Source organism: Myodes glareolus, chromosome 1, assembly GCF_982192425.1.
Source record: "Myodes glareolus chromosome 1, mMyoGla1.1, whole genome shotgun sequence".
Classification (NCBI taxonomy): Eukaryota; Metazoa; Chordata; class Mammalia; order Rodentia; family Cricetidae; genus Myodes; species Myodes glareolus.
In genome coordinates, this window is record NC_142026.1 from 90,835,437 (window position 1) to 90,857,024 (window position 21,588).

The following is a 21,588-nucleotide window of genomic DNA, read 5'->3' on the forward strand; positions in this document are numbered from 1 at the left end:
CCATGATTTAACTGCTAACGGTTTCCAATTCAAGCACAGTGTGGTCTTCTTCTCTTAGCAGCTTGGGTAACTGTCTAGGCTTCTATCCCAACTCTTCCGCTCTATGGGAAACAACACCTTGGTGCTTTGTGTAATGATGATTTAAAGTTGACAGTTTGAAAAGTTTGAAGATAAAATTCTTATAGAATGCAATTCTTCCTGATTGTGTGATCTGATGAAATTCCTCAAGACTTAACAACTTCAATTATAAGTTGGGTAGATAATGAGATACAAGTTGTATAAGCAGATTTTATAACCCTTGAGATAAAGTCTAGACGGGGATGGGCACATTGATGTGATCACTATTATAATATGTATAATTGATAATACATATACGTGCTTGGCTGTCTACTTCTATAGTTCATGTGTGCATCTGTTTCCGAGTCTGCATGGGACCTGATGTACTTCAAGTGTTTGATTACGTCAACTCTCTTCCTGTGGATCATATCTGAAGAACACATGTACTGTTTATACCCTTAGGCTCCAAGGAAGGGAGATTCCAACACTTTGTTATCATTTGATGGACAGATGCTTTTGGGAGGTATCTAAGTCTATGGATTGTCTGTAAGCAAAGCTGCAGCTGACCCGGAGGATAAGAATTGCCATCTCAAGGGCCAGTGCCGTTGGCATTACTGACAAACAAATGAAGAAAGGTGTTCATGAATCAAAGATCTACAAGGGATTTTAAACACGCCTGATAAAATCCTCACAACAATCAAATGAAGCAGCTATGACTCCAGGTTTACAGATGAGGAACTGAGGCTCAGAGGTGTTGAACAGGCCCCATGTTTATGCTTACTCATCCAGGAAGGGTTTAGACCCAGGCCTGGCATGTAGAAAGCCCGCGACCTTAGTCTATCACTCCACCCCCAGCATCTTACCGTCCCATTTCACAGGGCGAGAAAGTACCACATTCCCAGCGTGCTGGCGTCCGGTTTGCAGGTGCTTAATGAACCACATGAAATAGGACAGACGAACACAGCAAGGTGCCGCCACAGTCGGCAAACCCGGGCTCGAGGCCCATCTAGTCACACAGGTTAAGGGGCTTTTGTCCCAATGGTCACATACACGTCTCTGTTCAAAACTGTCCTTTTCACTGGCTTTGAGATGTTGCCAAAACAGAATGGGCCCTCTGCCTTACCAAGCCACACTTCAGCGAAACACCCCTGCCCCAGCTTCTTCTCCAGACACAACGAGCCACGTGCAACTTCCCAAGCATCTTTAGCCAATCCAGAAGTTTGTGGGGTACAACTTGATGAAATCACAGTTAAGTTAAAACACAAACCATCAGCTTTCTCTACAGGAAAGGGAATTAATAAAGAAAACACAGTCCTTATAATCCATAATCATGCATGCACTAGGAAAGATGGAAGGTGACCGCCCTGAGGCCAGCACTCGGCAGCATCGGCAGCTGGCACTAAGGGGTACACTCTACGCAGGCGGGAACAGCCTTTCCACCAGCTAGAGCACAACCCCAGCCATCTGTCACTCTGGCTCAGTCCTATCTTTTGGAGAAATTCCAAATTTTTTAAAATGAAAATTGAGTATTTTCAATTCAATTGAAGATTGTCTCCCTGCTCATGAAAGATACCTTTATTTTCACCTTCCATCTTTGATGTTTGGGATTTCCCAAACGGGGAAGCTAATCAAAGAGTAATTGAGTCTCAGCATACCCATCCATACTTCCCCAAACTGCCCATTTCCCAGTCTCTTGATCAACTGCAGGGATTCTCGAGGGATTTCCCAGACATCTTTGGTTTTGACAGACAGATCGGTAAGCCGTGGCATCCCTTTGTGACAGGGGACTACTAGGCGGCAGCAGAGACCTGCGGCTCTCTCTGAAGGAGCAGGGCGGCGGCGAGGGAGAGAAGAGCAGAACATGTAACAACAGTGTGCACAGGTGGGCAGCGCGGTGTCGGCGGGCGCGGCGCAGGCCACAGAGGATGTGACAAACACAAGCAAACATTCGCTGGAGTGGACGAGGGCACTTCAGATGTGGTCCAGGTTCCCCCCCAATCCACCCCCGCCCCCCGGATCCCCGGGCAAGCTCCACATACACAGGTGCAGTGCACTTCTGTCTAATGGACTAGCATACATATTCCGGAATTCTGAAAATGCCCTGAATTTCAAAAAGTGCATACATAAAAAGTAAAACATGTGACTGTCCCTTTTCCTTTGGACATCTAGATGGCCTAAGGGTCAAAGGTATCTTCCCAGTACTAATGTGTTTAAAATGTGACTTTAGCCTAGGAGGCTTCCACAGAACTCTGGTCTGTTAGAAAGAGCCTCAAGAGCAGGCCTGGCAGTGGGCACAGCATGGCGCATTTTCTTCAGGGACTGCTTTGTCCTTCCGATTGTGTTCTATCAGTCCTGTGCGTTTGTAGTGCTTTTCGGGGCAATTTTCCACTAAAAACAAAAACAAGGACACCACTTTTTAAACAGCTTCCTATGTATAATTTAGGAGTCTGGATTCAAAGAAATAGAAATTAGCACTCACAGAAACTCAACAACATGAAAGACTAGGAAGACAGCAGCTACTGCTCAGGTTACAGGGAAGCTGAGTCTTTTTCCTCCTTCCTTTTGAAAGGATATACCTCTGAGAACCTAGCAGGGAGAGCGACTAAGTGTCAACAAAGAGTAAGCACTCTGGACGGATGGAAGCGGCACAGAGCCTGGGCTGAGAGGTGGGCAGAGCCCTTCATGTCCCGTGAAGCCCCTCAGATCCAACACACGAACTTGGCTGCCTCTTCTCTGGGACTCCTAGCTTACTTTTCACTTTTCTTTTGATGGAATCTGGTTCTGAGATGTTTAGGCAGGATATTATTTATGTGTCAGAATTTCAGAGGCATCCTACGTGCAAGAGAGAGAGGAAGGAGGAAAAGCCAATATAAAAACAAATCTAACTCGAGATAGATTTCTTTCCCTGAGATTAAAAAACGTCTATTGTTCTTCATATCTGCTCTCTCGTCCAGCTTTATGATATCATTAAGGTGCCCTTTCCAGCACACTGTTTTCAAATGATTCAAACCCTGGGGACCCTGCTGATGTTTGCCTGTAATGAAATATATTTCAGCATTTGAAAAATCCTTAAAACACGCAGGCGTTTTGTGTATATCTCTGAAGCTCAGGGAGATTTTCTGCTCCATTTCTCTCAATATTTCATTAGAATCCACATAGAGCGCGAGAGCTGATGCCCGAATCATTGGTTACTCAGGTACTGTTAATTTTTTCAATGGCTCATCAATGACCAGAATCAATTCATAGGAATTTCTTATTGTTATTTTTAAAAGACTACATTTTTTTTTTTTGTGCTAAAGATAGCACAAATACTTTTTAATAGTGGGGTAAAAAAAAAAAAGTGGGTGTGGCTCCTATCTGTAATCCCAACATTCAGGATGCTGACACAGGAGGATTGCTGTAACTCTGAAAGGTCACCTTGGGGAATACCCTGGGCTACAGGTGAGACCTTATTTCAAAACAAAAGCAATAAATAAATAAATAAAGGAGGAGGTCAGGTATGCATGCATTGTATAGTGGGGCACACTTGTTAACCAAGGAAAGCAAGCACAGCACATTAAACAACTGCACATAAAGTTACACAGTTAAATGAAATGCATTTGTGTATGCATATATCCAACAATTAAACTGCCAAGAACAAAAGAATGATATCATTTGGTGTGAAGACAGTCTAATCTTAAAGTCATCACAGCAGCTGGGTGTGGTGAGTGGCGCACACCTTTAATCTCAGCAGTGGGAGGCAGAGGCAGGTGGAGCTCTGAGTTGGAGGCTGCCAGGCCTGCACAGAGACACCCTGTCTCAAGAAGGAAAATAAAAAAGTCACAGCAGCAGTCACAGAAGAGCCGTGGCTGCACACACGGAAGCCTGGGTAGGAAGCAGCACTCGGGACACTGAGTCCTGCAGACAGAGCATCATGAAATGCAGGGATGTGTGTGCAAGCCCACTGCAGGGCAAGTGTTCCCTGCAAGCCTGCCCGGGGGCAACCCCTTCCTCCTTCTCCTTCCAGGGTTCAGCAGGACTTTACAAAAAGCAACAGGGAAAGAACTTGCAAGGACTTTTATGATGCAAATAAAGACAAAACCAACTTTTAAGATTTAAACCACTGCTTTCTACTTGGGGGAACTTCTCTGTGGTAGACCAGCAATGGAGGCACTGGTTCAAGCCTGCCTTCAGGGGTGTGCACAGGAAGGGACCTCCTCCTCCTCCCTTGCCAGCTCCGGGCCCGCCCACCCCTCGGCCCGCCCACCCCTTTTATCTCCAAGTGCTGAGGGTAGTTAGAATTAAGGTTACCTGAGTAATGCTGCACAAGCTGCTGGAGGGTTTCAAACTGGGCCCGGGTTGTGATATAGTATCCACCATTGTCAAGTTTGCGAATTTTATAATGTTTGACATGGTCTCCTTTCATATCATCCCAATCCCGGATGGAAAGTGAGTAGGCACCTGGCAAACACGCAAAGCATTAGCAGTGTCAATCAGCCTTGATTGACACTCTGTAGGTCTCATTTATTTGACTATTCTAATAATTATCAAAAGGACACACATACATGCATGTACACAGATGCTTGCACACATGCACGAGAGAGCACACACACCACATACATACCACACATACACACACACACACACACACACACACACACACACACCATCTCCACCCAGTAACACACAAAGACAAATCTCGCTGTCCAGCCAATGTCAGAAGACATTGGCAACAAAATGACTTTGCTCTTGGAACTAAAACTTCCCAGTTATTTTTCTAAAGTTTCCTTTCAGTTTCTTTGTCAGCTAACACAGCCTGGCACAAATCACACTGGGCAAGATCAAGTATGGAGACTCCAGGTGAGCTTGTCTCCTGGTTTCTGAGAGTCGGGGATGGTTGAGGGGTCGAGACAGGGATGGTGGGGGCAGAGATGATGGAGAACAGAGGTGGGCACAAAGAAATGGCACGGTGCTCCTCTAAAAGGAGCTCCAGAATTCTGTGGGCCGACACTTCACTGGGAGAGGCTGCCCGTGTACGGCACAGGGAGCCTGAGACCAACCACTGTCTGCAGCGTTGACCGACCTCCACCTGTGGGCTCTAATGAGTTATGAAACAAAGGGAAGAGGAATGAAGTCCTCCGTTGGTTGACAAAATGGAGGAGGGGAAAGTAAGCAAAGCAACCTCCCTGTAGAGTCACTGGGACCCTAACAAGACCTGAGGCTGAGGCAGGGATGCTGTCTGGCCTGTGCTTCTGGAGTCTCCTCGTCTGCAGCTCAGAGTCTTCAGGAGAACTACAGAGCAGGACTGCACTAGGCCAGGAGGGCCTGTGCCAGCTGAGACCATGTGTATTACAGTCAAGCCTTCCCACCCAAAGACGAAGCCGCAGATTTGAAAGACAAGGCAGCTTTGCCCTGTCCTCTCCTTATCTTACCTTTGGTGGTTTCGCTCTCGCGGATAAGAAAGGTACCTCTTGGGTTTCCAAAGGACAGGAGCTGTCTCTCGGCATCTTTTCGGCCAAGTTTTCCAAAGTACCACCTTTGAAGGAGAAGGAGGAGAGAAAATAAGGCCACCTGCGACTGAGCAAAGTCGCTTGTCCTCCACAAATTCCTTCTCCCTGAATGTTGTCCCAACTGTTTTTTTTTCTAGTTTCATTTGGTTCTTTTTCAATCTATCCCTGATTCTATTCTCTCTCCATCTCTTTCATTCTTAAAAAAAAAAATCAGATTTGAATTGTGAGTTGTTTTCCTTTCCTCTAGGACGGCAGGCATTTACCTGTGTGGAAAGTGCCACCTCACGCCCAGAGAGAGAAACCTGCTACCTCGCCTGAAATGCCAACTGCAGGAGAGGCTCCCACAGCTCAGCTAGGAGACCCTTGATTTCTGAGCATAATTACAACTCCTGGGAAATACCAGGCCCTAGTATGGAGACAGCTCATTAATCAAGCATTGTTTTTTTTTAAGAGAGACTCACTTAGGATGGATAAAGCAGAAGGCTGGATGATATTTCTACTCAAGCGCTACCTATGAGAATTCTGCAGAAAGGAAGCCAGCTCTAACCCTGGTCTGAGAGGACAGCTGTCCTTGGAAGCCCATTTTCATTGTCTCAGTTCACCCAGCAGGTGTGAGGGCTCAAATTATCAACAAGCGTTTACCTACACCTGGCCTGTGATCTGCAGCAGGGCCTCTCCTGACACAGCTGTAGGGACAGCTCACTGCACATCTGAGACCTGTGCACAGTTAACGAGCATGTCCGGAAAAATAAGCTGGTGGGGTAGACATTTTACCATTCCCTTGTAACAAACTGATGGCTCTTTTGTGTCAGGGCAGGAAGCTTCCCGAGTCACCTTGGGATCCTATGTGTCTTCTGTCTCCCACCTGCACTGTCGAGCCCTAACCCAGCCTGGCAACTGGTTCACATTTCAGCACTGGCTTGGCTAACAGTGACACGCACCGAGAGCCCAAGGAAGAATTCTGGAGCCTTCCACTAGAATCTCTGTTTAGGAACAAATTTTAGGATATTTAACCATGAAAACATACATGAAAAAATGAACCCGTCACACCTGAATGCAGCTAGCAAGCTCACTGAGTTCTTCCGAGAATCAGACTCTCACGGAAGATAAACCCCACCACCCTAGCTCTCCAGTGACTCGAGAAGGCCAGCATTTTCCACAGTCCCAGTGTAGCAATAGTCGATGTGAAGGCTATGACAGCAATTACCTATGAGCAATGTCTTTCCTGCCTTGTGTCAATAACAACAGTGGTGAAGGGGGGCTTGGAGAACAATGGATTATTATCTAAGTAACACTTTAACGTAATGCTAATTAACTGCATGTATAAAAACCATATGGCTTATTTAAAAAAGAACTATCCTCATCTTTAAAAAAAACCCCAAATATTAGGAATCCTTATTGTTGTAACTATGACTTAAATATGCAGTAAGCCAAGGGCTGAGGCAGAGGCCAAGTTCCTGAGCTTGGGACATCAATGTCCCTTTCCTCTTGCCAGAGTCCTCCAAGTGGCTTTGGTAGAAGGAGCAGTGCTCAGTCACTCACCTTTTGAGAACTCCGACGTCCCCCACTATGGTTCCTAAACTGTCTCCAGTGGGAGAGTGAGGCCAGCTAATGGCTAGCCAATGGCTGTCTCCGTGAAAACAACCAAGACCTCACAGGAAAACATCATTTGAAACTGTAGTATTTTCCAAGTTGTGGGACTTGCTGTATGTGAAATATTTTTACCTGGGGTCAAAAGGTGTCTTTTCAGGACTCTCGATATTTCTGATTATCAGGGAGAAGACTCCTAGCTTAATCTTTAGTAATGATTTGCCTCCTCAGTGCCCAGGGAGCAGACTGCAGGCTCACTGTGGGCTCTCAATAATGCACGCTGCAGTGGAGTTTCATCACGTTAGTTTTTAATCTAGAGCAAGTTATTGGGTTTTCACTTAGGGTACTCGTACAAAGCTTCTAAATAAGAACATGGACGGGCTTAAAGGAAAATATGAAGCTAATAACAGTGTATTCCAGAGGCATCAGAACAACATAGCAGCATTATATTCTCTCAAGCCACAATCAGGGATAAATATCTTCACTCTCCTGTGCCATGTCGCTGGCATTTTATTGTGACAATTAACTTTTAAAAGCAGGTAGTTAGAGAAAACAACACCAACATACTCTTCTGCCTGGATAGAGTCCACTGGAGCCACATAATTGCTCGGAATGTAACCAGTTTCCCCCGTTGTCAAGGAGCGGGCTTCCCACCAGTCTCCTTCCCTGCAAAGGAACAAGAGCAGAGACGTGACTGCGTCATCCGGTTCACTCAGCGCAGCACTCTGCAGTCAGACTTGATGCAGCAGTTAACCCTTCTGCCTTGCAATTTCTGCAGACTTGCTCCCCTTCTGCAAGCTAACATAGGCCCTAAGAAGACCAAATGGCTTATAACCCAGATTACCATGAGTTGAAGCTGGGGCCGCCTTTTGCCTTCTGGTGAAATTATGCAGCTCAGCCGGTAATATCTACCTAGCCTCGGGAAGTTCAAGGTCATCCTCAAGGCTGGAGATTCTAAACCAAACACACACTTTCTCCTGTGGGGCTCCTGGGAGGGTGCACTTGCAGGAAAAGCAGTTCTCTGGGTGGGAGGCAAACTTGAATGAGATGTGTGGGGGAGCACAGACAGCAGCCCCAGCTCACCCTGGGAAAACTGTGGATTGTTTGGGGGAGGGAAGCCTGTCAGGAAGCACACGGAGGGCCGCATGCATGCTTAGGGTATCCATCTTGCCTGCTCTTAAGAAAGAGGGAAGGCATGCTTTCTGCAGGCAGAATGATCAAGAACATCATAAGGCAGGCTTTCCTCAGAGACTTTCAGTTGGGGGTTATTCTATCAACATTCACAGCTTCGGCCTGCCTGAATCTGAGGAAGGGTGGGTCCGTGAATTGCAGGATGGCAGGGGCAGGAAAACGCAGAGGGCAGCAAACTCTGAGGTACAAGAGCTAAGTGCTCCGGGTGTGGGGTGGGGGTGGGGCTGGAGGTGTGGTGGAGGGTGGGGGAGACTTTCAACACTCAGTATAAAGTCACTGTACAGAAAACAGGTGCTCCACTTGCTTGGATACATGCAGGGTTTTGTGCAACAAAAGGCAAGGATGGAGTTCCTCCCGTTAACAACGGGTGGGCGGAAGTTTAGCTGACTTTCCACCACTGAGGTCAGGAGGGTGGTGGGAGGGCAGGGCTGCCCTCCCGCACATCAGGCCTCTCAGCCTGCGACTATGACAGACACATTGCCTCCTTTAGTCCTTTGAGGTAACGAGAGAAACCCCAGGCTTTAAGTTACAATTTTTTTTTTTAAGTCACCTTTTGGCTGGGCTTTGTTGATACTCTCAGCCAAGGAAGAAAATGTTCTGGCATAGTGCTCGGGGAGCATTCTCTCCAATCTAATGACATCTGGCCTTTGGTTAACCTGGAGTCTTTTCAGGGTCTCTACAGACGAAACTCCTGAGCAGGGGTACCAAGGAGCCACAAGTCCGGTGGGGTGGCGACTAGTTCAGTGGTTGTGGCCCTGGGATGGCAAAATAGTTCACAGGGAACCAAACTGCTACTGAGGTGTCTGTTTGTTCTTAAAGATTCAATCTTTAAAAAAATTATGAGTAGGCATGACTGTGTGTGTGTATGTGGTTACCTCCACGAGAGTGGAGGTATCCATGTGTAGACATTAAGTGTGTGTGTGTGTGTATGTGTGTGTATGTAGTTATGTGCACAAGAATGGAGCTGCCCATGTGTAGGCATGAGTGTGCATGTGTGCGATTACGTGCACGAGAGTGGAGCTGCCCATGTGTAGGCATGAGTGTACGTGTGTGTGGTCACGTGCACGAGAGTGGAGGTGTCCATGTGTAGGCATGAGTGTGGGTGTATGTGGTTATGTGCAGGAGAGTGGATGTGCCCATGTGCAGGCATGACTGTGTGTGTATGTGGTCACGTGCACGAGGGTGGAGGTGAGGCCAGAGGCCTCTGACTCCCTTGAGCTACAGATGGCTGTGAGCTAACTGATGTGGGTGTGGCTAGCAAACTTGGGTCTTCTGGAAGAGCAGCACGTGCTCTAACTCCTGAGCGGTCTCTCTAGTTCTGTGGCAGAGTGGTTGCCTAGTGTGCCCTAGTTCTCAATTCCAGCACCACAGGAGGAAAAAAAAAAAAGGCCACATTTTAGTTGGCACGGTTCCCACTTCTAGCCCCACAGGAATATATGTTGCCGAAAGTCCAGCATCTAAATGTACACGTGGAAGTTATGCTAACCATTATGTGTGTTCAAGAAAAAGCTCTGGCAAACACCACCTTCATTTCAATAGTGACAATCTTTACTGCTCTGAGCTTCCACTAGATGGAGACATTTCACCATTAGAAAAAAATCACGTACTGGCTCCTCACTGCATCCAGTTCCCCAACCTGGGAAAGGCTCTGAAAGGGGGAAGGAAAAGGAAGTGCTTGTAGCACAGGCTTAATTTCCAATGCATGAAAACTGTCATCAAGGGAGTTATAATAGAATTAAATTAAGAAAAAGAAAGCTAGCATCAGTTTCAGATGAAGTCAGAATGTCGACCTGCAAACTGGGACGAGTCCAGTTGTACTCAGGTGATTCGACGTTAATGAAGCAAGTTCCAGTTTAAGTTAGTATTCACTTTGCTGTTTGGTGTAGGCACCGAAATGGTTTATCACACATTAGAATCCAACAGCAGTTATCAATACAAGTGGACACAACAAGAAAGAAAGAAAGAGTCTACCACTTGGACTTCTGTTTCTGGGACAGCCAGGGTCATTTTTTTTCTCTCCATCTTCTGAGCGACACACAAGTGACAAAGACACAGCACAGTATGAGGTCAATGTCACAGCCTGAGGAATTTCCTACAAACTTTCCTCTCACTGGGCCTTGAGGAGCTACAGACTCAGAACATTTACCAGAAGTTATGAGGCAAACAAACCCTGCAGCACCGATTCACCTACAAACTTTGCTTTCTGCACACTGTGCTGATTTGGAGTGGGTTTCTAAGATGTCCTTTTCACTTTTTTTTTTAACGTTTCGAGTTTTTTAAACTGTTTTTATTGAGCTATATATTGTTTTTGGCTCTGCTCCCTTCCTCTTCCCTCCCTTTCTACCCTCTCCCATGGTCCCCATGCTCCCAATTTACTCAGGTGATCTTGTCTTTTTCTATTTCCCATGTACATTAGATCCATGTATGTCTCTCTTAGGGACCTCTTTGTTGACTAAGTTCTCTGTGATTGTGATTTGTAGGCTTTTTTTTTTTTGCTTTATGTCTAAAAGCTCCTTATGAGTGAGGACATATGATATTTGTCTTTCTGTGTCTGAGTTACCTCAATCAATATGATGTTTTCTAGATCCATCCATTTGCCCGCAAATTTTAAGATGTCATTATTCTTTTCTGCTGTGTAGTACTCCATTGTGTAAATGTACCATATTTTCCTTATCCATTCTTTGGTTGAATGGATAAGAATAGGTTGTTTCCAGGTTCTGTCTATAACAAACAATGTAGCTATGAACATTGTTGAGCACATGTCCTTGTGGCACGACTGAGCATCCTTTGGGTATTTGCCCAAAAGTGGTATTGCTAGGTCTAGAGGGCCCCTTTCATGCTTGACTTGGTCTGCTATAGTTAATCATTATTTGTAAGATTTATATTTCTGTGTGTGTAATATATGTGTGTTATGCATGTGTGTTCAGATATGCATGCCAATGTGTGTGTGTGTGTGTGTGTGTGTGTGTGTGCATGTCTACAGAGGCCAGAGGTTGATGCTGGTGTCTTCCTAATTCCTCTCCACCTTATTTTTGAGATGGGGGTTTCTCATTGAACCTGAAGCTAGTTGATTGGCCAGTGATCCTCCTTCCTGTCTCTGCTTACCCAGCACTCAGTTACAAGTATTGCTGCCTCACTCAGCTTTCTCTGTGGGCACTGGGTTCTGGGCCTTACCTGCTGGGGACTGACTAGGTTCCGGCCCTTACCTGCTGGGGACTGACTAGGTTCCGGGCCTTACTTACTGGGGACTAACTAGGTTCCGGGCCTTACCTGCTGGGGACTAAACCTTACCTGCTGGGGACATCTCTTACAGTTCAGCTCTTTTATTAATTCACACTTGGTGAGATACTGTCTTACTGTTTGAATCAAACCCATGATTTAACCCCTGACACTGGTTGAGAATGGTTTCGAGGTAGTTATAATAACCCCCTGTTCCTCTATTCCTGTCTCTAACCCTTAAAGACCCTAAAGGGGCTGTGGTTCCAGGTGTTGGGAGCCCAGATGGAGGCAGGAAGTGGCTTTGCCAAAGGCGGCCAGCCTTGCCCTATCCAGTCATGGAGTGATGAATTCTTCCAGCACTGAGAATTCTCACTGAGAATTCTTCTCACTGAGAGAGAGCCTCTATGTAATAACTTTTATCACAACCGGGTAATCAAGAAAAGAAAACACACACACACACACACACACACACACACATACACACATACACACACACACACACAAACACACACTATCTTTCATTTTTCTTTTTTCTTTTTCCTGATTGCGAGAGACAAGAACTTTCAGTGGGTTCCGAGCAATGACCATGATTCCATGTGTAAAATATCAATTGCATTTTAAGGACTTGCTCTTTCAAGATGGTTAAGTCACTAGCTACGAAGTGCGAAGACAGGGAATAAAATAGGTGACCTTAGACACAGTGCAGAGTGAGCTCCCACCTGCTGAAGTCTGAGGCGGTTACTCACAACCTGCCCTCCAACCCGTCTGTGCTGGGTGGGGCCCTTCGGAGCACTGCCTGAACACGCTATGGGGGATGAGGGCTCTGGATGGGGTGGGTCAGGAGAGGGACACAGGAGAGGAGGGGAAGCAGCTGCCCCCCAGGAGAACAGCGCCCCAGTCCTCTCCTGCCAGGGCTGAGAGACAGGGCTGGGCGGCGGGAGGGTGGGAGGAAGGGAGGGAGGCAGGGAGGGAGGGAGGGCGGGAGGGCCTCCGTGCCATCTGCTCTATGCTGGTGCTTTGTTTTCCCTTCGTTGGTTTTCCTTCCCTGTTATTACCCTTGACTCCACATACCGCTTTGCGGTACAAAGCTTACTTTTCTTTTCCATAACCTTGAACAGGGGCACGTAAATGGCATGCAGGATGAAGAGCTGCACTCTTAAGGGAAAGCCCCTGTGCAATGCTCTCTTCTGTGAGAGCAGGATGAGAGGGCCACGGGGCTCTGTAAACATTAAAAGCTACGCATTCAAATACAAATACAGAGTGGAACGGACAGCATCCCTCCCTTCAACTTTTCTCTAGAATTCACTCTGTGGATGTCGTAGATCCTTCCTGTACCAAAGAAGATGCTGGGGATTTGACTTTGCCGTGACTAACAACATGGCCGTGCCCTGCGACCTGAATAGAGAGGTCTGCATCGGGAGTGTGTGGATGCCCAGCATGTGGATGCCCAGGGATTTACCCACTTCTCTCCACCCCTCCTACTTCTTACTTCCGGGGGCCTACAGAGTTTCAGATTTCTAGTCGTCCTCTCCATTTAAAGACTACTGTACACACTGGGAAGGTTTATCAGCCCAGTCAACAGACTCTGATAGGCAGCATTCATGGAAGACTCAAACTAACAGCATTCACAAACGAGAGGAGATCAAAGCCAAATTCCCCCTCTCCAACTCGCCAGCCAACTTTCTAAATCCTTTCCTGTCACTCGGATACTTCAGCTGCCTTTGAAGGCAGCACCTGGGCTTTTCCAAGGTCACACCTGACACCACACTGGGAATTCTGAACCTCACCCCTCACCCCGGGCTTTGCCACCTGCCAGGGCTGCGGGCTCGGTTCTCTAACCTGTGCCCCCAGCTCTCGGATGTCACATAGCGACTGTGACACAGACCTCAGACAGTTGTCGTGAAGAATAAATGACAGCAACTGTAACTTAGCACATGGGCAGTACATAAGGAGCTTTCAATAAGTGACAGCTGTTTACCATTAAAGAAATTCCTGTGTCTGCAGATCCCTAGTGGGGGAGGGAAATGCTTTCAACTTGGGTGCTGGTTGCAAAGACATGCTTAGTTTGTGAGAATACCATAAATTTTATGTTTAAAAAATTGTGGTAAGAGACATGTAACATAAAGGTATTAATTTTTACGTTTTTGAAGTCTGAATTTGCAAGGTAATAAGTTAGTAATTACATTGTTATCCAAGCATCACCAGGCATGGTTATATGCACATTTCTGCATGTACTTCAGTAAATTAAGAAATAGCACACACCCACTCCTTTGTTGGTGCTGACAATGTCCCTGGTGTCAAGCAGACACCGTCCACGACACTGAGTTACTAGTGTCTCTGGAGGTATTGGGGTTTACTGCTCAAAGTTGGTATGTTCTCAAAGTCCAGGGCTGTGAGCCAGGGCCACCCCAGGAAGGAGACAGTCTTTAGGTTACAGGAATCCCCTGTTGCCACACCCCTCCTCTTTCCTGGGGGTGTCACCTCTTACCTCCCTCCTTTCATCTTTTTAAAGGGGTTGAAGAGAGAAGCTTCTAATCCTTCAGCTACCATGAAATCCAAGTAGAGAGGCAACCGGACTTGGTAGCAGGAGTGAACCCCCTGATGTGCCCAGCCCCAGCGGCAATCTTTCCCCATGACTGGGGAGCACAGATCAAGAAACTTGAGGTGTTGAGTCATGACACTACCATTTTCTTGGGAGCCTGGGTTTTCCTGCCGTACCCTCCTCCATGCACACTGCCTGGATCTAAGGGGTGATGTTTTGGGATCTAGAGAAACCTGGCCCCAGTAGCTCTTCCTCTGCAAGGGATGAAGGTGGGACTTGGTAAGGATGTCAGCCCTAAGCTTATTCCCTGTCTACAGTTGCTCCCAGTGGCCACATTTACAACACAGACTTCGCAGCCACTCTCACGTGGGTGAATGCTTCTGCTTCCTTCTTACAGAGCGCAAACACTCGGAGCCACCTCCACGGGCTTCACAGTTGTCAAGAGTAGTGGGTCCTGTCGCTGGCCTGAAGAGTGAGGCTTCTGCCAGTGCCCACAGCTGAAACGTGGGGAAGATCTCAAGGCAGAGAGCAAGTGACACGGGTACCCAAATCGTGAGCCAGTCATCTGAGAATGTGTGTGTGTGCGCACGTGCGTGCGTGAGTGCATGTGTGTGTGTATGGTGGGGAGGAGGGAGGGGAAGGCTGGCTCTTTTAAGATTTTTGCTAAAATGTGAAAGCACAGACCCTGGGGCTAGAGAGATGCTTGGTGGTTAGGAGTACTGACTCCCCAGCATCCCTGTCACAAGCCTGTAACCCCAATGCTGTATGTGTGTGGGGGGGAGGGGTGGAGAAAGGAGGATTTCTGGGGCTTGCTGGCTGCCAGCCAGGCTGAAAACCAGGAGATTCAGGTTCAAGGACAGAGCTGCCTCAAAGTGACAAAGGCCACCTGATGGCTTCCCCGGACCGTGATGCAGGCGTTTGCACACATCACACATACAAACAACAGCTTTCTCTTTCATATATACACACACACATACATACATATACACACACATGTATGTGCGTGCGCACACACAAATTTAAAAATAGAGTCTAAAACAAACGCTGCTCTCTGTTTTTAAAAGTCCTTTAGTTGGAGAGAGGGAATTTAGCACAGAGTGCCAAGCGATACTGCACTTTTTTTTTTTTTAAACCACCCGTTCATTCGGGTTGTACTGCTATGAGCCAGTGAACTCATTCCCTTATTTTCAGCTATCTGATGGGACTGCTACAAGAGCCTTTTCCCAAAGCTCAAGGCGGGTGGGCTTCATCTCCCCCCAGCCCAAACTTACGAGCTGTTCAGTATTTGAAATTTTTCTCCTTTGTGAAAACTCAGGTCATCTTCCGTCCGTGCTTCGTAGTCGTAAAGAGCCACAAAGAGTGTCACTCCTGCCAAAACAAGGAAGGCTCTTATTACACAGGTTATCAATACTAAGAAATTACACCTCTGCTAAAGTCTCAGCCTTAACAATCTATGTTTATTCAACATTAATAAACACGAGGTATTGTAATTAATATGGGACACCATGGCTGGATTTATACCGCGATCTTTGTAGAGGGGACGTTACGACAAAAACCTGGAACTGAGGGACATCTCATTGTGCAACTGTGGGTGAGTACTAGGGAAGAGGCAGGGTTCTGACTGGTATGGATCTGCAGCGCTTACCGCTACCCGCTGCCTCTACCCGCTTCCTTGGAAGCTTGTGTCAAGGCTTGGGTAAAATGAATCACTCAACTTCAGCACACACACAGTGAATGGACAGAAGACCTCCTCGGTGGCCTGGGGGGACTTGGAGATGACTACCCTTGGCATCTGCAGCTGTAGCAATGGCTACCAGCCATGAGGCCCTCCTGCTGCGCCTCCTCCCCGCTTTGTTCTCCTGCCTTGAATTTACCTGTCTTCAGCCTCCCCATTCTTCCTCAGACCCAGCCTATGTCTTCCCACCTGCTTACCCACAGGGACCCTTCCCCTGAGGTTAACTATCAATAGCAAAACAAACAAGCAAGCAAATGTCCGGTGTCTCACTCAGTCTAGGGCTTGCTGCATCTCGCAGGCAGAATTCCAGGACAGTGCTCATGACTCCTGTGTGGTTCTCATGCCCTGTGCAGCCTCTCTCCCTTACGAACACAATGGCTCGATTCAAAGTGACAGGATGTCCCTAGTGGGACACATCTTTTCAGGAGACAGACTTCTCTACTGCCTCACTACCTTGTGGACTCTGATTACGAAGGGCACCATGCTGGCAAGGAGCTCAAGAAAACCAACTGGCTAACCCCCAGCCAGGAACTGGATCCCACCTAGACTACAGGAGCGAGGAGCAGTTCATTCTCAGTAAAACTGCAGTCAATATGCCCTGACCACGGCCTCTCCTGAGGTGGAGGACCAAGCTGTCGCTCCAAGATTCAGACCCACAGAAACACAGGAAGTAAACGTGAGATCGCAATGCGTCATGCCGGAGCTGCTAAGTTTAGTGGCTGTTACACAGGAAGTGGTAGCTGAGGGGAGCTTTTAATTTCTCTGTAACCTGGCTTCTCACTTAGATTTTCACCTGTTTCAAAGTACCTGCCATAATGGTTTAAGAGCACACGGCTTCCTCTCTCCCAAGTGTCACATTGCTGGGGAGGTTTCTGCTTGGAGGAGATATGTCCCAAGGACTGACCAGAGCACAGGACTGGAGGAAGACTCAGGCGGACGTGCTCACCACAGAGCAGGGCTCACTTGGTACTGTCTTCCTTTTCTAAGGTTTCTCTGACAGAAAGCAGAGTATGACTTAAAACAAAATGTGTGTGCCTCTACGGTCATGCCTACTCTAATTTCATATTTCTGTAACAGATGCCTGTAGTGGTATTCCATTTGTATTTTCTAAAGATCAAAGAGTAAAACAGCCACACTGGTCAGCCTTACAAACCAGGCAGTGGTGACACACACCTCTAACCCCAGTAGCCATATTAGTTTGCCATAGAAACTGGGTGGTAGTGGTACATGCCTTTAATCCCAGCACTAGAGAGGGATATAAAACAGGAGGAGACAGCTCTCAGGATCAGCCTCTGGAGGCAGGATCACCATTCCGGACTGAGGTAGAGGTAAGAGCCAGTGGCTGGCTGCTTTCTGATCTTCTCTGTCTCTGGGTTTTTATTAATCATGCTACAGGTGCCTCTCCTTTTATAATGTCAAACCAGAAGCAAGCCATCTCTGTGTGAAAGACCTTCCAACCCTCTTACTGGATCAGGAGGATGGAGGAGGAAGCACAGGAGGCCGGAGAGAATGCAGACACTGCTAGTGGCCTCAGCGGACTGAGGACAATGCTGCCAGAAAGCTGGGACACAGATCACAAGCACCCAAGAAAGGGACATCGGCCAACATCCTAGAGCTGGGACACACAACACAACCACCCAAGGAAGAGACATCGGCCAACATCCTAGAGCCGGGACACACAACTCAACCACCCAAGGAAGGGACATCGGCCAACATCCTAGAGCCGGGACACACAACTCAACCACCCAAGGAAGGGACATCGGCCAACATCCTAGAGCCGGGACACACAACTCAACCACCCAAGAAAGGGACATCAGCCAACAACCTAGGGCCGTTTCCTTAAAACTTATTTTTATATGTATGTGCTTCTCCCTATGTATATGCATGTGCACCATATGTGTGTCAGAGCCTGTGGGGTCAGAAAAGGACCCTGGGTCCCTATGAATTGGAGTTGTGAGTGGCTATGAGCTTACTGAAGGGGGTGCTAAGAACAGGACCTGGGTCCGTTGTAAGAGCAGCATGGGTTCTTAACCCCTAAGCCACCACTTCAGCTACAGGGTTTTGAAGCTTCAACTTTATAAGGAGCCAGATGGCCTCTTCCACTAAGATTGTCCCTGGCTGGTATACACACTCAGGTTTGACAGGGAGTCCATGATGGAGACCTTAATGAATGAGATGTACAGTCTTCACACCCAGCCTTCATAATGAATCAACATGATGATGCTTATGCCTGCTGAATTAAGAGTTAGGGCTGCAAAACACTCAACCTTTCTCATAGTGGAGTGTGTGTGTGTGTGTGTGTGTGTGTGTGAGTGTGTGTGTAGTACACTGTAAGCTTTCTCTTTCTTCTGTATCTTCTAAGGACAAATAGCCCTAGATTGCCTGTCTGCTTCCTTCTCAGGCTCCTGGCTGGAGGGGAACTGGAGGTTTGTGGGGGTCTCAGATGCAGCTGGATTTAAGGATGAGATGGTGTCTTTGTAGCACAGCGTGAGCACGGATATCTGTTCTGTGGGGCAGAAACTGACACAGCACTGCAGGAAGAGATGGTGCCCAGCTCAGGCCCATGCCTTCTTCCATTGCCGGATGCTGCACATGGACAAAGACCCTACTAAGGCTTCAGCAGCATGGCTCTCCAGGGAAAAGACGCAATGAGCTGTCAGAGACAACACGAGGCATCTGTCCCCAGAAGAGCTGAGAGATGCTACATTCTTTTCAAGTTTTGTAATAAACAACTTTGGAACAAATAATGTCAAATATCTGGTTACCATGGTTCGCGCACTGGGCGAGGATTTGGCAGACTCACAAGAACTGTAGAAAACATGTGAGAATGTACGCCAGATATGTTCTAAAACATATTAGCTACGTCAGTGAACAGAGATGGCAGTGAAACCTGGCCTTGTGGCACTGAAGAAAAGAAAGCCTGGGGAGGGGAGGAAGAGGGAGAGATGAAAACGGTCTTGGTGTACAAAACTCAACTTCAGAACATGTAGCTGGGTGTGGTATTTCATGGCTGAACTCTCAAACATGCGCCAAGGCAGGGGGTTGCTAATAGTCTGAGAACAGCCTGAGCCACAAATTGATGGCCTGTCTCAACTCACACACAAAACACACACACACACACACACACACACACACACACACACACACACACACACACAGAGGATATAACAGAGCAAAATGCAGAGATGTACGAAAAGCTGAGGGCTTATCAGATTGAAATACTGAGAACTTGAGCTAATGGTAAAAGCATACTGCCAAATAACCACACTGGCCAGGAGGTGGCTGGTAGGCTGTGAGTGGGACAGAAATTACTCTAGAAGTGAGGGAGGGGTGCATCAATAGTAGGGACCTCGAGGTGCACCCCAGAGCCAGGCTTGAGCCCTCTGGTACAGAAGACCCAGGGTAGGGCTCAGGAGCCATGCTTTAGAGCAGTTGTGTTAGGTATTCAGGGTGGCCGGGGTGGGAACGCTTGGCTTACAGGGCTGAGGAGGACACCGCAGGGCACTGACCCATGCAGAATTCTCAGAGCACTAACAAGAGGCCTCTCAGGCCCCCAACGTCAGGCATTTTGATGTTGAATATTCAACTTGGGCCTTTTGTTTTGAATGGTAGATGATGGATAAAGTTGACTGAAACTTCCTTGCTAAAACCCTAGTCAAAGTGAGTCAACAGAGCATCGATACAGAGCTGCCATAGTAATCAAGACACAGCCAAAGGGCTGGCCAGGCAGCTCGGTGGGTTAAAGGAATTTGCTGCCTGAGCCTGATCCTCTAAGGTCGATCCTTGGAACCCACAGTGAAAGGAGAGAACCAACTCCTGAAAGTTGTCCTCTGACTGCCACATACTCGTTGTTGCACACCTCCACCCAGCCCCACAACAGCTTAGAAACAGCACAGCCAGCCGCACGCTCAGCTAGCCGCACCCTCAGCTTCCCCAACGGTCAGCGGCTTACCTGTCCCCCCTCTCGTACGCAGGGTCCCAGTGTGAGAGGAAGAGTTCACACCCCCAAAGACGGTGAGTCCCTGGCCCCCAGCCGCGTGAAAGTTGTTGTAGTTTGGGATGGAGGTCACGCCGAAGCTGGGGTAGTGCTGAGGGGTGGGGTCTGTGCCATAGCGGTACCCGGAGCTCTGGTTCAGGCTGCCGTCCCTCTCCTCCGTCAGTTTCGCTGCTTCTTTATCCTTACATTGCACACAGCCCATTATCCAAGTTCCTGCCGGGAAGAGAAAAGAGGCGATGAGTGGGCATGCTTCTGGGCGCTTTCCTAGAGAGAGCGGCGAATGACCAGGCTGGCAAGAGCAAAGGAAGGGGCTGGTGTCAGGAGACGGCTCCATTCTCTGGACCCAATCTGTTCCTCGCCTGCCGGATGGTCACAGAGAGCAATGTCCACCATGTACAATTTCCCTCAAACTAGAGGCCTGTGCCCCTAGAAACTCCACGTTACCACATACCTGCCCCCAAACAGCCCACCAGCTCCTTATGTGTTTTTTTTTTTTTTAAAGTCAGCTAAGGAAATAATGTGTGAGCAACAAAGTCCGTTTTCCAACGTTAGCGTCAAATCTTTCAATACGGCAAAGGAAATCTAAGGAGGATGTCGGGCGAGCAGGAAAAGCCAGGACACAGCGTGGACACAGCCTACGTACTAGACGTCCACACTCGTGGGCACCTACTCTTTACTCACAAATGATGATCGGGATTAAAACCATGAAGCAGTTACAGCCAGGAAACAGAACTGTGCAGAACCGAAGAGGCTGTCATGATAGCCTCCAGAAACAAGCTTTTAAAGCTGCTAATTAGCATTTCAAATTTCGATTAAGTGTTTGACATTCTTAAGATCATTTAAAGAGACCATTGCTGTGTGCCAGAGGTGATGGTGGATGGGAGTCCTGAGCAGCTGCCATTCCACCCCTCACACCTGCCTCCTGGGGGAGGGGGAGGGGGAAGGGCGGGGTTAACCTCACCTGGGTAAACCTTAAAGAAGACCCAGATCCTATCTGAGTTCTGAGGCCTCCTCCCTGGCTTGTCCATTTTACCTCGCCCTTCCTGCTTTAGCTCTTGCCTCCTGCTTGGGGATGTGGCCTTGACCACCCCTGCCCTCTCTCCTGGGCGAGCATTGAGTCCAGCACGTCCAGGAGAGCCAGCGCTTCTTTTGAGAAACCTTCTCAGACCCTCTTTCCGTAAGTTGCAGTACCTTTTTAAGTACCCACTGGCTTCTTGGCCATCCCTCAGCTTGGGAGCCACTGTGCCAAATTAGAAGCTGTTCTGTCCACTTGTTCCACCGCCCTGTGGACTGGAGTCCACACAGATCTACTGCCAATGTCCAGGACGTAGTTGCTGAATAAGTAACAACTGAATGAGTGAAAATTCTGTATCTTGCATCTCTTTTTCTTTCTCTCTGTACTAAATCCAACCTTTCTCTCAGTTACTTTCATCAGTATTAGGTCCTACTTTTTCTTTCCTTTTTTTTTTTTTGTTACGCAGATCATAGCTACACTATACAGCTCCGGCTGTCTTGGAACTTACTATGTAGACCAGGCTGGCCTGAACTCACAGAGGTCTGCCTCCTGAGTGCTGGTCTGAAAGGCGTGAGCTCCCACACCCAGCCCCTGTCCTGAACTTTCTAACACTCTGGTATGTATGCGAGAAGTGAAGGTAACTCAGAAAAAGAAGGGAGGGTAACAAGTGTCGCCACTTTGGACTGTAGTGGACAGGAGGCAGGCAGAACTTGCAGTGGGTGTCCCTGCCAAACTCTGGGACCAAACTTTTGG

General features: G+C 47.8%; 1 protein-coding gene and 1 pseudogene across 7 annotated transcripts in view; one reads left to right on the top strand and one right to left on the bottom strand.

Annotated features, from left to right (window-relative positions):
• The window catches only part of Fyn (FYN proto-oncogene, Src family tyrosine kinase), a 202,159-nt gene that overhangs the window by 31,434 nt on the left and 149,137 nt on the right, over nucleotides 1-21,588 (bottom strand). For 6 of the 7 annotated variants that reach the window (XM_085690452.2, XM_085690442.2, XM_087910837.1 and 3 more), the window contains 6 exons: nucleotides 19,776-20,033; nucleotides 15,360-15,456; nucleotides 7,704-7,802; nucleotides 5,469-5,572; nucleotides 4,348-4,497; nucleotides 1,713-1,877 (listed from right to left, as the gene is read on the bottom strand). In XM_085690452.2, coding sequence (XP_085546578.1) covers nucleotides 1,713-1,877; nucleotides 4,348-4,497; nucleotides 5,469-5,572; nucleotides 7,704-7,802; nucleotides 15,360-15,456; nucleotides 19,776-20,022 — 862 coding nt within the window. In that variant the 5' untranslated portion in view covers nucleotides 20,023-20,033. Of the gene's footprint in view, nucleotides 1-1,180; nucleotides 1,337-1,712; nucleotides 1,878-4,347; nucleotides 4,498-5,468; nucleotides 5,573-7,703; nucleotides 7,803-15,359; nucleotides 15,457-19,775; nucleotides 20,034-21,588 lie in introns of all 7 variants that reach the window. The other variant, XM_085690450.2, reaches the window with a different exon arrangement.
• The window catches only part of LOC125394624 (tubulin alpha-1B chain-like), a 92,608-nt pseudogene continuing 91,431 nt past the window's right edge, over nucleotides 20,412-21,588 (top strand).